This window comes from Stegodyphus dumicola, chromosome 7, assembly GCF_044657685.1.
Source record: "Stegodyphus dumicola isolate Sdum_Otavi_A_Nest chromosome 7, ASM4465768v1".
Taxonomy (NCBI): domain Eukaryota; kingdom Metazoa; phylum Arthropoda; class Arachnida; order Araneae; family Eresidae; genus Stegodyphus; species Stegodyphus dumicola.
The window spans coordinates 125,550,816-125,569,021 of NC_140774.1; the positions used below are offsets into that span (position 1 = coordinate 125,550,816).

The 18,206-nt window shown below is 33.9% G+C and overlaps 1 protein-coding gene across 1 annotated transcript in view; it reads right to left on the minus strand.

The window, feature by feature from the left end:
- LOC118180927 (dynamin-binding protein-like) overlaps nucleotides 1-18,206 on the minus strand; it is a 223,125-nt gene that overhangs the window by 153,718 nt on the left and 51,201 nt on the right. The window contains exon 2 of the mRNA XM_085820798.1: nucleotides 13,361-13,640. Within this exon, the coding sequence (XP_085676924.1) occupies nucleotides 13,361-13,634 (274 nt within the window). The 5' untranslated portion in view covers nucleotides 13,635-13,640. The remainder of the gene's footprint in view (nucleotides 1-13,360; nucleotides 13,641-18,206) is intronic.

Genomic DNA, 18,206 nt, shown 5'->3' on the forward strand with positions numbered 1-18,206 from the left:
TCGTTGATTTTGAAAATCAAAAATTCGTTAAAGTTTTACAAAATAAGAAATAAATAATAAAACAAATTTCAAATTTGTACTTCCAGCTGCTCACATTCGGACTATGTTATTCAAAATTTGATGTCTCTAGGTACCGTTGTTCTTTCACAGTTCGAGAAACATACATTCAAGCAAATTCTTCATTATTTAATTTCTTTAAATATAATGCTGGGTTCTAATATTTGATGGCAACAATTTGTAAAGTGAAACGCCGTTTATAGTGAACCAAATAAAATGCCAAAATGAAATAAATAGCCCTTCTGGGGAAATTGCCCCTTTGGGCTGTTAATAAAATAAAATACTTGGCAGTGAATGAAATGTCTGTGTATTTACAACTACCCTATTAAATAATTTTAAACAAGAATTTTAATTGCTGGATGTCTAAGAAAATAAAATTCATTGCATTTAAAGCATCGAAGTTAACATGCTATCTGTATTATCCAAAAAAAAAAAAAAAAAAAAAAAAAGTTTAATATTTTTAAATATTTTTGCTATATTTATTGACTTAACTGAAATTCGAAATTAATGTGAAAAACAATCAGTATTATTTTACTGTGTTTCTCTTTTGTGCAATATTTAGATAATAAGTAGCAAATCTTATACACTCATGTCCATAAATTAAGGATAATGCAAAATCAGGCAAAGGAAGAGTTAGAAGCAAAACAAATTTGACTTATTTGTAAAGCTTATTTATCAAGCAAAAGGTAAAGAGCCAAAAAAGGTGCTATATATTTGATATTATTAAAAAAATTAGCGATTTTTTCTCTCTGGAGCAAATTACAAAAAAAAAAAAAAAAAAAAATTAAAAAAAAAAAAAAAACAATATTACATGGTTGGTACGATTTTTAATACATTGTATGTCTCCCACACAATGTAATACAGTCCGTACAACGCCTAGGCATGCTGAGTATCAAATTATCGATCTGATCTTGGGAGATATTACACCACTCAAAAAGCAATGCTCTCCAAAGTTCCGGTAGACATGTAGGAGGAGGTTGATGGGCTGCAACTCGTCGGCCAACCATGTCCCACATATGCTCTACTGAATTCAAGTCCGGTGAGAATGCTAGCCAGTCCATACGGGTGATATCCTCTGATTGAAGGCATTCGCTTACGATGTTTGCACGGTGAGGACGGGCGTTGTCATCCACAAACACAAATTGTGCGCCCACGGCGCCCCGAAACAAACGTACATGTTGTTCCAGAATGACGTCCCAATAGATTTGGCTTGTCATGGTTCCAATTTGAACATGCAGGTCAGTTTTAGAACCCAGAATAATTCCACCCCAAACGAGCACTCCTGCACCACCGTAACGGTGTCGTTCAATGATGTTTTCTTGGTGGTAACGGGTACCTGGAGCTCTCCATATGAAAGTCCGGCGAGAATCAGACTGCAAGCTAAACCTGGACTCGTCGGAAAACATCACACAAGCCCACTGTTGCGGTGTCCACAATGCATGCTCTACTCCAGGCTAACTGCAGGCGACAGTGAGTTTCAGTAAGTGGAACTCATCTGACAGGTCTACGAGCATATAGACCAATCTGCCCCTGTGCTCCGCCTGTTTCTTTTGGCAGTAACTGCCAAATACCGGTCCTCGTTCGGCGTTGTAACTCTGGGGCGACCTGTGCTGTAACGTCTACTCACATTACCATCATCTTGGAATCGTTGCCAAAGCCTGGAGATGACACTCTGAGCAATTCCAAGTTCGTCTGATACTTCCAGTTGGGTACGCCCATATTCCAGACGGCCAATAATTCTACCACGTAAAAAATCATCCAAATGCGTCCTTTGTGTCATAACTATTCGGTTATTGCACTGAAATGTTTATAAAGCGCCTGCGAACAATTTTCCTTCTTTGCCTGTATTCCTTATCTATCACTCTCTTACACTCTCGTCATTGTGACGTACCATCGGTGTCATCTGGTTACTTCCTGAAACTTGCATATGATTCTTGAAGATGTGTGTAGTGATTTTACAGGTGATATATTTATTTTAGAGTTTGATTTCCGCGTGACTCCGAATTATCCTTAATTTATGGACATGAGTGTAATTAAAATACCCCAAATTAATTTTGTCTTCTCTTTCTTTTCTTCTCCTTTTTTTTAACTAATTTTTTTTAACCATCATTAGATGCTTGGTCCGAAATGACAGGGCTTTTTTTTTTTTTTTTTTTTTTTTCTATAATGACATTAAGCTTGATAGCTAGAGGGAAAGTGGGACCAGATACGGAAGACTATTCAAAGCTGCAAAAGAACAAAAGTTTTACGACTTGAAAGTGTCAGCTAACCTTCAAAGTATTTTCCCGCCTCTTGTTTGCTGAGCAAGGACGACTCTTCCTGATCTTACTTCTAAATAGAAAATCGTAGACCTTTCCGTTCATTCTTTATTAATCACATAAAGTTTTTGGGAAGTTGGAAAGCAATATATTAAAACTAAGTCTTATATATTTAAAATTATTTAGCAGTTTTTAAGCATATGTACTGATGAAACGGGAGGGTGCACGGGCGCTCAGGGCACCCCCGCCCCCTGGCTACGCGCCTGTAACAAATATGCCAAATTTTAAAACATGCCAATATGTAAATTTACGTATATCTTAGGAAATTTTCAATAAAATACTTTAATTTTTTGCAGATATCCTTAGAAATACATCCACTTTAAGATGATGGTAAAAATTTTATAGGTTATAATTAAATTTTGTTTAAAAAAAAAATTTATAGAAATTATTTTAAAATACAAATTTTAAAAATAAATCAGAAAAATGGGAGAATTATATTTGAAATGAGTTGGAAACGCAAGTTGAATTTCGTCAATCCCTCTACGACAAACCTGAATCTTATTTGCCAGCTCTCGAAACATGTGCATCTAATCTAAATGTGCATAATGGTGGAATTATGCTTTCATGAGGATTTTCTGAAAGCTTGGATTAGAAGCCCTTCTCCCAGTTCTGTAAAGGATGTGAAAGAATGCTTGACCATATTGATGTTATTAATTAAGAACAATGTACAGGCAGGAAAGAATATCTTTGGTGATGTAGGATTTTGGTTAAACTAAAAATGAAGATATGGAAATGCCCAGAAAAAGGAAATATAATTTCGAACCTCAAAGAGACAAAATTCATACGGCATCCCTGCTGGTCGTATTCTCTAGAGAATCTCAAAGAATAAAACCAAGATGCATATTTCATGAAGGCAAGAATGCCAGTGCTGATTGTTTTCACTCTCTAAAACTGATACTAGAGGAAAGGCAGAAGATATTAAAGGATAAAAAATGCTTTTTTGCGTGTTTTATTTCTGGTCAATTCAGTTATTATCGCATATTTTCTCAAATGTCTCATTTGTAGTAAAAAACATGTTTCCTTGATGTTTGATCACCTGCAGAACTGCAATGAGTCCAGTCAGAAAAAGACACAAATTTTCTTGGAAAAGATGTTCATTTATCAAATATACTTCAAGCACTATATGATACAGGCTTACAAAAGTCGAACACTTTTAAGGGATATTGCAGAAGAGATGAAATAATCGAAAAGAGACGATTAATCATTTGAGTGCCAAGGAGCGATTTTGTGCTTCTTCTGTGTCGCTCGAAAACTGCAAGCACTCTAGGCTGCGAAACTGATAACCGCGAAACGCTCGGTTTCCCCGTCGATGCACAACTTTACCATTACCATTCCATTTTAGGTAAAAATAAAATAATGAGACAGATGGTAAAAGAACGAATTTTTATTTCAGTCTAACATTTTGGATGTTAATATCATTAAAATGTACAAAAATGCTTGTTAAAGCCCAATGCATGCAAACCGTTTTTGCATGCTACACAAATTAATCTAGACCTTCTAACAGCACTGTTTCTGATACTGAAAATTATGCAACACCTCAAATATTGCATCCTGGTAGTTTTTCTAATTCGTAAGTCTTTTTCCCCCTTATGCTGAATTCATCTTCCCTTGTTCGTTACCATTCATATTCTGTTTCAGAAATTATATTCTATGTATATTAGAATCGTGACGTTGCTTCTTTTCCCATAGTTTCCTTATACAACAAATACAATTCTTGAAATTCAACACAATTCTTGAAAATACGTTGAAAGTCACTTTTGTCCAGTACTTTAGCGTACGATGTTCATCCAGATATGTATAAAACATTTTGTCCGACTCATCTATACCACCCATAAGATTATTATATGAATCAATAATATGTGGTTTTGTTTTTTGTCTTTCTCTTCCATAGCGTTTTTGAGTTAATGTTACATTCGTTGTCAATGTCTCTGTAGAAACTAACAAAACCGGGTTCTTCAAACTATCTCTTCCCATCTCTCCACGGTGTGCACATAGAAGTACCTCGCCACTACGAAAATATTTCGTTTCTCAAACTTTTAATTCTCTAGCTCTCCTGATTGCTCCTGTTATATAGATATTTCTTCAATGTAAAAATTTAGCTAACGCAATTGCCTTGGAATAAAATTGACAATGTATACATGATATCCTTTGTCTAGACAACCAGCATTTTGCAGTAATTTTCTTACAACGTCGTAACCAAGCCCATTTCCGAATTTTTTGATTCAGCACCTTGATAACAGTAAAACGATACGCAATATTTTTATATTGCATCATAAAGCATCCAGGATTATGATGTTTATGATGTTTCTTCTTTGATAAATATTACGTGATACTTGAGTGACACAGTGGTATCACTAAAGATTCATCGATAGACAACAATTTGTGTGGAGTGTAATATGTTTGAAACATCTGATATGCATGCTCAACAATTGGATTGAATTTAGCACATGCGTCATATTTTTCTTGTCCCGGTGGAAAACACAAGCAGATAAGGACACACCTGTTCGAGCTTGCATTAAACTGCTCAAATATCAACGCAAGGACAAAATTCTGGATGAAAAGTGGATTTACTTCAACAACACAGGCCGAAAACGAGGGTGATCTGCGCCTGGTGACCCGCCGGCAGCATGCCAAAGCGCAATTTAACTAACAAAAAAGATCATGCTTTGCATCTGGTGGAATCACCATGGTATTTATCCACAAAGAGTATCTGGAAAAAAGTAGAACCCTCGATAGTAAGGTGTACAGCCGCGAACTCAGTTCCGGCGCAAAAAGGTAATGTTCCATCAAGATAGTGCAAGACCACATGTGTCTGCATTCACCGACTGGAATCTGTACGAACTCGAATGGGATTTTTTGTCACACCGACAATATAGATCTGAGATCGCTCCTTCGGACTTTTTTCACACCTGCAGCTACATCTTACTGATGCTATCTTCAATTCTGCACAGGGCGTCCGAAATGAGGTTAATTTGTTTTTGGACTCGCGGCCACTAAGTTTCTGGGCCGAAGGCTTCGAAAACGGAACAAAATATTGGCAGAAAATGTATTTGTTCCAGAAAATGTATTTTGTTTGAAATATATTTGGCAAAAATGTAAAAAATAAGTTTTTATTAACCTATTATTTATTAACAGACTTGTGCATTCAATCTATTACGAACCAGCATGCACGCATTAATGTATATAGGTATTTATGCATATAAAAAGCATGTACTCGCCTTTAAGAGATTGATTTAAGTGGTGATTACTATACCCGTATTAAAGCTACTGCATTCATGTCCCCCCTAACTTTATTGAGAACAACCAGATATTATTTAAAAGTTGTAACTGAGTTATTATCAAATGTAAGGAAATAATTCCTTTAATCAATTTTTTACCTTTAATTTCAACAATACATATTTTTACTACTTCACACATGGCTACAGTCCCTGCTAGGCGGGACTTTTCTGAGAAACGAGATTCTGGTAGCACTGGTTTAAACAGAAGGATTCCTAGAAAAAAAGAGCCCTGCCTGAAGAGAAGTCCCGTCTAGCTACGGAGGAAATGTTGCGGCTACGCAAGATTTTTTCAAACCTCACGAAAATGTCTCGGATCCCGGGTAAAGACAACCAATCAGACGAAAGCACTGCTTCTGAAGGATCACGTGATCCCGATTTGAGTGATAATCAATTACTGTTTGGCGTTCAAGTCTTTGTAATAAGTGAGAATGGTAACCTAGCTACATGTGTTTCCTGGAATTGTGCGGGTTCTGAGAATTGTCCCTTTCGACGTCAAGTCACGCGTAATGGAAACATAATGTAATTGGGACCTTAAGTACTCATCTCATAGAATTTGCTTTACACACCTTTTAAAAAATAGCAATCCAGTACGAACAGTTCTTGCTTAAATAATTTTATAAAGGTATTTATCAACAGGATTTTAATTTATGTTTACAATTAAATGTTAAGGCAGGGATTACAATTAAATACAGGGTGTGCCATATAAGACCTACCAATGTTAAACACAAATAACTTTTTTATTTTTTGATATAATTATTTTTTTCTTCTTGTAGGTTATAATTGAATTCTTGGAAATTTATTATGGAACCATACAGTACAAAACAATGCGTTAAAATTATCGAGTTTTCCTATTCTTGTTAAAGATCAATTGTTATGACGCAGCATGAAATATCGGCAATATTTTAATTCAAGTGTACTCTTTGGTGCGGTGTTATGGCCAATAGAGTTATCGGCCCTTATTTCTTCGAGAATGAGGATGGAATGCCAGAAACGATTTTCAGAGCTTCTTACAGAACAATTATTGAAAACTTTTTGTGACCAATGGCGGAGCAGAATCCTTTTTTTATGAGGATATTTGAAAGACAAAGTGTATGTTAATAAACCAGAGGCTATTAGACAGCTGAAGCAGAATAATCGAAATGAAATACTGAGCCTTCAACCAGAAACATTACGTGGTGTAATGGAAAACGCGTTAAAAAGAGCCAATCTCTGTATCGAGAAAAATGGTGGACATTTGTCTGATGTCATATTTCATACAGAATTTCCATAAAATACATTTAATGTATTAAAAAATAAATGATTATTACAAAAGTTATCTGTGTTTAACATTAGTAGGTCTTATTTGGCCCACCTTGTATATTTAGATAATATTTATAATCATTATAAATTTAGATATATTTAATAACTAGAGATATGAGATTATAAATCAATAAATCCTTCATTTCCAAATACATGTATAAATAATTTAATAAATTTTTATGTATTCTCTTAAAGGCGAGTACATGCTTTTTATATGCATAAATACCCATATACATTAATGCGTGCATGCTGGTTTGTAATAGATTGAATGCACAAGTTCGATAATAGGTTAATAAAAATTTATTTTTTACCAAAAGAAATATTTCAGAACTGTGGAATTTTCCACAGAAATATTTGTACAAGTATCCACAGTATCACATAGCATAATCAGTAGTTACACTTCAAACTATTAAGAACATTAAATATAACGCAATGCAAAGCACATCTAAAGAGAAACCTTACTTGGATATTTCAGCTCACGTGGAACTAAACAACTCAGAACAACAATAACTAAGCAAGTGAGAGCAGATGCTATCTCTTCGGCCTTAAATAGTTTGGCTGATGTATTTCTAGTACTCTCTGCTTCTCAAAATTGCTGGAAAGCTATACGAGGGTGGAATTACGATTACAGCTAATATAGTGGCCAATTACATTTATTCAATTTCAACACAAATTAACGAGATACCCAATTACTCAATGTTAAATGCACGTGCCACTGTATTCTAACTTTTACGGCATAGCTTTCTCTTGCAATTTGTCTTGCGCTACATTACACAGAAAAATACAACAATTTTAATTATAATTCTACTAAAATTACCTATCTAAATACAAAATTCATAATAATATTTTTCATTTTCGGCATATGCAAATCTTTAATTTCTGTGCATTCATTATATTTTTCAAGTAAAGTAATTTAACATATATCAGAATTTTTTACGTAATAAATATGTATAAATATAAATTGAATGAAAACTACATGCAGTAATTTTAATACACATTTAAAGGTCAGTTTTCCTTCGAAATTCCTCTACAAAGGCATCTATCCCTTTAGCCAGAGCCTTGCATACTTTACTCTATTTAAAAAACTTAACCTGACCTATGTGCTTAATTACAAATATTTTAACATGCATAATTTTATATTTAAATTTACCATCAAGTTTCAAACTTTTGACTTAAAACACGTTTCTGGATACATTTATTATTAAATTAAAATTTTCTAGTAAATACATTTTGGCAGAGCATTCAATACCAGTCTTAACGCTTTTACCCAGTTTAATAGTTCTCTGATAACAATGAATAAATAACAACTATCCATTTTCACATTTAAGCATTACCCTCATTGTCATCAAAGCACAGTCTTGATTGCCTTACTCTGCATAATATTGCTTCATTTTTTAAAACAGTTAAAATGACTAATTGGTCTAAATTCAAAAATACACATATTATATAAATAATTAAAAATATTAAAATTATACAAATTTTCCAGGATATATGCCTTAATTATAAGGAAATTGAGGTTTAAAGTATGTTATATTTTTGTGATATTTTGACATTATAAATGTATCTTAAAGTGTTTTTCATTATTTAAGCATAATATACATTTTGCTAAAATCTATATTTTTGTACTTCATTAGCTTAGAATTTTATGAAACAAATTCATAGCCAAATTCCTGTTGCAAGTTATCAAAAAATAACCAAGATGTTATTTTTGCATCAATGCCACTCAACTATACAATTTGTTTTTATCCATTCAACAATGAATGCATTTTTTATGCAGAAGTGTCCCCGCTTTTCGATTTGTGTGGAAATGTCACGCATGGAAATTATATCAAAATGTTGTGAAGGATGCTCTAGATGTAAACAAAAAACATCTCCTATGGAAACCACAGTTTGAAAACACTGCCCCAGTCATTGTGCGAGGTTGGCACCTCCTTTTATTCTTACCTCCATCGATTCAAATGATGAAGAACTCTTAAAAAAGCTTTTAGGTACAGCAGAAATGCTTTATGAAGCATTTGTGACAGGTCTTTGGGACCGCGAATCGCTAATGAGTTCTGGACCTCTCACCTACCAATCTGAACATGAACAACTAAGTCCTACATCCTTTTCATTTTTCCTGTAAGACATCAAGGAATCGAATATCCTGGATATTGATGCTGTTGACCATAAGAGTTTAAATCAAAATCAAATGATCAAATACAGACCAAAAACGGCAACGTGATTTGAAAAATCTATTCAGAAGCGAATACTAGGTTAAAAAGAGCAAAAAGTAAAGATGCTCCTAAAGGAACTGTTGGAGATACAATAACTGGAATAGACAACAGTAAAAGAATCAGCTGGCCATTGGGACGAATAATAGAACTTATTCCAGGAAAGGATGGATTTGTTCAACTAATCAAAGTACAAACCTCTCGTGTGAAATTATTTCATCTAGTTCAACAGGTGTGTTCTTTAGAGCAGTGGCATTCAAATTATCAGTCACGAAAATTTATAGTAGGGTCGTTTGTACTTTTATGGGGTAGAACAACCATAAAGTTTGACCACAGCTTGAAAGGTTTCATTCATGTATGACATTCTAAAAGCAGAAAAAAATAAATTGTATTGATAATAAGGACTCAGCTGACAATGGAAGTGTCTCAAAATCTAAAATGAAAATATCCAGATCAGGTTAGGCAGATAAAAGTTCCTGACAAACTGCTTTTGTGAAACATAGAATTAAGATTATTTATCCTTAGTTCCAATTTTTGTTATTTTTTAAATGTATGTTGCCTTATACTGTGCACTTGTGTTATAAACATGTAAAAACATGATGTACAATGTTCTGATTATGCTGTATAATCAAAACGTGGGAGAATATTATAGTCTGCTTGTAAAGTATTCATGCATTTTATAACTACTTTAGTTTTATGTGAATACAAAAAAAAATTTTATTAATATTTATTTAATTAAAGTTATTTTTGTTCTACAAAGTACATTCTTATAGAAAGCAGGGTTCTTTAACTTGCCTAAAAGAATTAGTATATACAGTCAAAAGTCGTTAATTCGGACACCCATAATTCGGAATGATCTATAATCCGGACCTTAAAGCTAAAAACTTTCTGCGCATGCGCCGCGTTGACACATGCGCATAGGCGTTTACGCGTGCGCGTAAGACCTCTTACGACTGCGCATTTGTGCGTGCGCAAGCGCAGAATATGTTTTCGCGTGCGTGCTTTATGTATAACGAACGGTATAAGCTAAAATTATCTAATTATCTATTTCAGTTAATGTTGATGATTGCGTTGTTCCTTAATTTTCGAATTGGATCCGGCTTATTATTTTTTGCAGACTGTAAGAGCAATACTATAAAAGTAAACTTGAACTTTCGATTATGTCAAATAGAATTTCCGAATCTGGAGCTCCCAAAGGATCGTACAAAACGAAAGTATGTTTCGATGTCCATCAAACAAAAAGTGGAATTGCTGCAAGACATGAAGAATGTGACAGAGAGGATAGTGAAAACGAAAAAATTTCGATTGACAAGTTAGTCGGTATTCTCGGCACAGCAATTAACAGGACTTGAACAGCGGAACTTTGTAACCGAACAAAAAATTATGTCTGTTTATAGAATTAAAGAGAAAGTATTATCACATAAAACGAAGCAACTTACACTGAACATACAACAAACAACTTACATTGAAAGAAATGTTTAATAAATATTAAGCTTTTTTTTTTAAAAAATAAATGTTTAATAAATATTAAGTAAACAAATAAATATTAAGCTTTTTTTTTTTTGTAAATTTTGATACCCTTTAGATCATAATTGTTCTTTATTTCATAAATTACGGTTTCATATTTTTAATTTTAGAATTTCTGCATGCCATCTTACGCGATTTAAGCTGATGATCTATAATCCGGAAAAATCGATAATCCGGAATCGCCGAAGTCCCGACGAGTCCGGATTAACGACTTTTGATTGTACTGTAAATAAAAAAAGTCTTTAACTCTGAATCTTTGAAGTGTAATGTTTCTTTATTAAATAAATACATTTTATAAAAATAATTTTTTTAATTAAAGCCTTTATGGAGCATGGCGTTCAGAGGTAGATACTAGTTCAGTAGCAGAAAATTTGGTGAATTTTTGGATTACTGTAAATGTAATCCAAAAATGTTCCTGTAAAAAAATTATTATAATTTCTTCCATTAAAATTTCACAAGTGTGTAGTTAAAAACTCAGTTTAAAAGGAAAAATATTAAGAATTTGTCTATAAAAATCCATTGGAACTTGGAAAACAAAAAAAAGTTGACTGCAGGCTATCTGTTCTGCTGGGGTTTAATGCGTAGACTTACTGTTCCTTTTGTGAATGGGGAAATTTTTTTCCAAAACAAATTTCTGTTCCAAAATGTAAATAACATTTATTCATCTTTATATATAATTTCTATTCATAACTATTTTATGCAATCGTGTGAGTGTCAGATCTATAAATGAGATGCCACATGTTGTCGAATACTCACAAGGTACCAAGTGCAGATCAAAGTCCTTTAATCGAAATTGAAAGAACCGAATGAAGTCGAAAGGCTTTTCGCGTCTACAATAAAATTTCGCATTATAATAATCGGTATGTCTGTATCTGTAGAACTTCCTTCATCAATGAACAAACTTGACTCTGAGTACCTCATAAGCGCACTAAAGAGAAACAATTTTAAATCGATTGAATTAACCGATAGATGAATGCAGTATACAGATGCCCATATAAAATGTGACTGTCCATCAACTGTAACATCGACCATACGTATATCACAGTCCCCTATTTCTTCTGAATCAGCAAAGCTCTTTCAACTCCCGTAGATAGCCACACAACTGGTTTTTTGATGTCTGTCTTCAGGACAACTTTTCAATGTTCTGTTCATAAATGCTTTCATCTCGAAACCTACACCTGAATAGGTTCATCCTCAAACATCGAAGTCTCAGATATCGCAATAAAATCGGACAACTTTATTATTTCATATATTATATGATCATTATAATGTGCAAGCAAACTTTAAACATAGTAATAATCAAAGATGCAGTTTCACCGTCGTTGTCAATCATAATGAACTGCCTTGATCGTTCAACCAATGTTCTCAACGATATCGATCAAGTCTTGAATACTTATTATTAATTTCCTTAATGGTTGGTGCAGTAGGTCCTTTACCATGATAAAATTTGAAATCATCGTTAGTTCATTTATAAACTGTCTAATGTTTTCACCCGACTGAGGGCAATATACACTGACGAGGCAAAACATTATGATCATCTCTTCATTTTTCAATGAACGCGTCTGGATGACGTGGAGGGCAAGTGATTAAGTAAGAATGATATTTAACTACTGCTTTTGTAGAAGGTAAGAAATCATTCTTGCATTTACTTTTGCAAGTGATGGGAAAGGCTGCTGATCTAAGCAAATTTGATAGAGAGCAGACTGTAATAGCCCGAAAACTCGGAAGGAGTATCTCCGAAACTGAACGACTGAGTAAATGATGGTGAAACCAGCCGTAGACGCCAAGGTGTTGGAGGTCCACACATCATCAAAGAAAAAAGAATCGCAGTCTGTCTCACTTGGTACAGCAAAATTGGCGCCAGACGGTTGCTCAGCTGATAGCACAATACAATGCAGGTCCCAGTGCAAGTGTTTTGGAACACACAGTTCGGAGGGTACTGTTGGATATGGACTGCGCAGCAGACATCCCACTCATGTGTCTCTGTGGCATCATTTCCAACGTTTTTCCATTTCTCAAGCGTCATTTCCAACTACGCCTACATTGGGCCCAGGAACACTGAGCCCGGACCATGGATAAGTGAAAGACAGTTGCCTGGTCGAATGAATCACGATTTCTCATACATCATGTCGATGAGCATGTCAGGGTACATCGTCTTCCAAGCGAACAGTTGCTTCCCCTCCCGTACAGCAGGTCACATACAGGCTGGTGGTAGCGGTATTATGCTTTGGGGGATATTCTCAAGGGCGACTCTGGGGCCCTTAGTTGTGCTAGAACAGACCATGAAAGCTGCGGATTATCTGAACATAACTGAGGACCAGCTGAACCCTTATATGGTTCAGCAACTTTGTTTCAAAATTTGAACTTCAGAAGCTCCATGTTACCCAATATTCCCTCAATATCCAACCACCATTTATTAGAAAATCCTCCACAAAGGCATCCCCCAAGGCAGAATGCCCTCGTGGGTCCCCTCCCCCCCCCCATAATCAGACAAACTAAGCCATTCAGTTCGGTTTACAACAGATAATTACCAACTCTATACTCTCAACACATTTAATCACGAACTCTCAACACATTTTAGTAATTACTAATTGCAGGACTGGAATACATGATTTTAAAATGATAAAAAAATGCATGATTTTATAATGATATAAGAGGTAAAATCTTTCACCTTTCTTTAAAGTGAGATCACCATCTTGTTGAGCAACAAAATCATGTGTAACAGCAAAGAGTTCTTGTTGATCAGCTAGAGGAGGAATCTGAACTTCAACAGTAAATCCTATAGGAAAGTTGCCTTCGTGGTTGTTGCAAATACCTCGACACCACTGCTTATCAAGTCTCTCTTGAACTTGGACAATATCCCCTATTTCTAAGGGTAACTCACTTTCATCATCTGTTGGAAATTCATATAGAGCTTTTACCAGTCGACCAGGCTTCGGTTCCATCTCATCCTACAAAAGACATAAAATATTAAAATTACATAGCAGAAAATATACTGTAAAATTAATTACTTAAAATGCAACAAAATGATAATGCACTAAAAGCTTTGCTTAATTTCATCAAAGCCTTTGGCCACAAATTAAGAATATCACCAGCAACTGGAAGTCATTACAGTAAAACAGATATTTCCAATCTTGTTATCTCTAATTACTTCCTGTGTCAAACTTTAACTAATTGCCAAAATGTTACTGAATAATTATGAATGACGAATATAATACTGCAGAGCTGTAGATTTTTATGACTAATAAGAAGCTTAAATCATACGACTAGAACTCACCAATGACCAAGTGGTCAAGCTCTATGTGACATTGATTATCTGACCAGATTCAGTTTAAGTCGCTCCGGTTGGCTGCATAAACCTTTTGCGGTTTTTCCTATGCTTACTTCAGTACAACCTAATTTCCCTTAGAACGTTCTCCATCAATGCATACCTTTTTAACATTAGGATTATGTATACCTATATTTAACGCCACACGTCAAATTGACAAGTATAAAAAATCCACGTATTTAAAAAAAAGGTTGTTTTAATTTTAGAACACTTGTAATCTTAACACTAGAACTACCGATAACCGTCAATTTGATGAATTTGTAGCTGTTTTTATCAGTGAAATTACAATAGTTTTAGTGTTAATGAACTTACCAAAGCTTATACCAGTGCAGTAGTCGATGCTAACTATTCTCTCTAGCAATTCAACATCTCTTTTTCAATTCCAAATGATGACTAAAGAAAGGTATTTCGTCAGAATAAAGTAGATATTTCTAATATTCATAATTATATTCTTCTCGATTGTCTCTACTCGAACTAGCTGAAATTTTTTCTAAAATGTCTCGACACATTGTCGTCTGGAACTCAAAATACTACAAATCAATTCTTAATGCTTTTTATGCTTACACTTTAGACACGTACGACTGTGAGAGAATCACACATGACCTATCCCTTACTCTGGCGAACCGCGCAGCGTTTATATTGGGTTCAAAGTTATCGAAACATGTTTTCGTTGAATGATAATTTTTATTTAATATCTACATTCTAACTATTTTCAAATGTGTCACCAGAAAAATAATTACCTACAAAAGCCGTTTTATTATGATTAACTATGAAACTAGTTTACCCGTCATTTTGACAAGTTATCCATAGAGATAGGTATATAATACAGAAGACTGAAATTAAAAGGCTGAAGGGGAAATAAATTTGGTTATGTATTCGTCTCATTATGTCAATTATTATCAGCATAAATCACAAAACTATAATAATAATGTTTTTTGCAGTTCTGCTCGTGAAGTCCGAAATCCGTCAAAATGATAGGTCCTGTAAATAAAGTGTTAATGCAGATAGCCTGCCCTCATGTGCTTTGCCATAATTATTGAACCAACACAGAACTGTCCTGAAATGAAGATATATTTCAAGAGATACAACAGAAAGAAATACCGTAATAAAATAATAATTGTAATAGTATTTGGTATCAGTCGGTCTTATTTCATATTCTTTCTGGTTGGTTTCAAGACCTCAGAATAATGTTTCAGAGAAAATAGGCAACATTTGCACAAAATTAGGAAATTTCTAACCCTGCCTGGGGTTTAATTAAATAAAATACATTTGAGAAGTGGCCTATTCAAATTAGTGGGAAAATTTTGCTTGAGATATTCTCGCAAATTGTCTTTGTTTTAGCAGCAAATTTTTGATTGGGATATACTCCCGATAAATAGTCTCCATGGTAACAGGTGGCCTACTGTCTTGTTGAAAATAATAATCAAGAATTTTTTTTATTCAACTAATCATATTATCCAGCTTTATAATATGTTTAAGTAGATCTTCCAAGAGTAAATAATTGCCATATCAGCTAAGATGCATGCATTCAATAAAACAATAATGTGAAATTATGTTTAAAAAAACTTAAATTATCTCTACTTTAGGGTAAGAAAATTTGATATCAGTTGTGTAAATTATTTGCTACAAATTTTAATATATGTCACAGATTTAATAAAAAATGAAATGTTTGTACTCATTTCATTGGCCTAGCATGAGGCCTAAATTTTAACTTTTTCAATACTCATCCACGTCCTTTTATTGCAATTTCAGACTGCTAATTCGAAGTTCAACAGCCTACTCCCCCTTCCCAAGATCCTAAAAAGGGGGGTTTCCCAGCAGTTGAAAGCCCATTAATTAAGATTTTTATTAGAGAGTCAGAATAAATATTGCTTGAGATAATACCCGTGTTAAATTTTAAAAACGGAAATTTGACATATCTTTTACGTTAAAAACTATTTACTTAGAAATAATATTTGTTTCAAATCACTAATTGCATAAATACTAAATTTCAAAATTTTGTAAGTAATGAAATTCAGTTTTATATGGCCTTTCGATCGACAGACTTATCTTTGGGTAAAAGTAGTTAAAATCATAATTCCGACAATTTTCTTCGTGTTAATTTTGCATACTCTTGTCAAATAACCCTTGTCGAATGCGGACTTACGAAACATGATTCAGACTATCTTAACTTGCCCAACGTGAATACACTCAGTGCAAATTGTCGGTGCCTTGTGATAGTTCTCTTTAATGTCTGGTTTGAAAATTCATTCATTTAAGAAGTCAAACATTCCTTAAAACAGCAAAACCTGAGCTTTAAAGTTCTTGTAATACTCGATAATGCTTCAGAACACAGTGCTGAAGTCCTCAGAACATTGCATCCAAATGTAGAAGTTTTATTCCTTCCATCCATCCATCGAACACCGTTCCGAGGGAGCAAGTGAATTCATCAACAATGAATGATTGCTGGCATCAGCTCTGGCCAGAAATTGTCAACAATTTTAAAGTATTTCCACTGACTGAAAATGAAACCAAGGAAATCGTACAAGCACCAAAAACAATCAGTGAACAATAATTTTCGGATATGAAAAAGTGTCTGAGAAGATATAGGAAGAAGAAATTGAAGAATTAGTTGAGAATGATGATCGTGAAACTAAAAATGAGGGAACGCATGATTTTATAACATCAGCAGACAGTGAAAGCAGCGATAATAAAGAAGAGGAAGAGCCTTAACATACAAGAAGTTCAAAGAATTATTAACAAAGGCACATGAACTGCTGATTTCGTAATGGAGATTGACCCAACTGAAAAAAGCAGAGGATTCATTGAAATACTTTGCACTCCTTTCCGCAAAATGAGTTACATTAAGAGACTGTCCCAATCAAAAATCACCATCTGTTTTATAAGGCATTTCTCCCGCCTTCTTAGCACGCCTTCGTGGTGTAGTGGTCAGCACGCTCGGCGCGTATTCGAGTCCGTGGATAGAGTCCCGGCGTGGGCATTGCTCCTTTTTCATTTCTCCTTCATCAAAAATACCTAACGTCTCTACAGTTTAAACAAATAGTAATTGCATCATGTATCTACACATTAAACATAAACAGAAATCCTTTCAATTAACATTTGTTTCATTTTCCCCTTTTAATTACAATAATATTTAGGGAATTTATATAAATTATATATGCTTTCCTTATCTGAACTATACCTAACACGTTTTTCGCATTGAAAGTCAACTCTGCGGAATGCGATTCTGCTACATGCGCAATGTGTTAATGACGCAACCTTCGAGTTCGGCAAGGATTTACTGTATTATGGATCTTTTCTTTCTTTTTTTTTTTTTTTTTTCTTTTTTTCTTTTTTTACTTTTTAGAAGTATAAAGAGCAAATTACTGGAAGACCTTTCGGAAGTATAAGAACAAATTACTTATCGCAGTTACATTCATATAAAGCGATATAATAATGTTCGCTTCGTATACGTTTATTAAATGGTGTCACGTGTTCAAAATCATCTTAGAAAGCTTACATAATTTAAATCAGTTCTTAACTAGGAATCAAGGGTTTATGAACAAACGTTCAAGTGCACAATCACGCAATCAGTTTAGAACACCCTGCCTTGGTATATAAAACTACGCACAGTTCTAAACAAATACTCTTAACAACGAAGTTTTAACAGCTTAGAAAAGAGAATTTTTTTTTTTTTTTTTCCGCTCATACAGTCGAACAGTTTCTTTTTTTAATTTATTTATTTTTATCAAAATGCTTTATAACTTCTTTCTTCTATAAACTAAGATGTTCATATACCCTGACATTTCACCATTAAAATATTGCCGACAATATTTTATTGCTCCGCTTTAAGCTTTTGTTTCGTAATCCCGCTGTTTTGACATGATGTGTTTTATTTTCCACTTTCCGTTTGCGAAAGCTTACCGTTACTGCTTATTTGATACGTAAAGGGCTGAAACACCATTAAAAACCGAAAAAAACGTCGAAATAAAATAAAAATCTCCAAAAAATGTAAATAACATTGTATCAGTTTCTAACGCATGCGAAAATTAAATAATGCACTTTATAAATTCAGTTTTATATGGCCTTTAGATCGACAGACTTATCTTTGGGTAAAAGTAGTTAAAATCATAATTCTGACAATTTTCTTCGCATTAATTTTGCATACTCTCGTCGAATAATCCTTGTCGAATGAAAAAAAAAAAAAAAA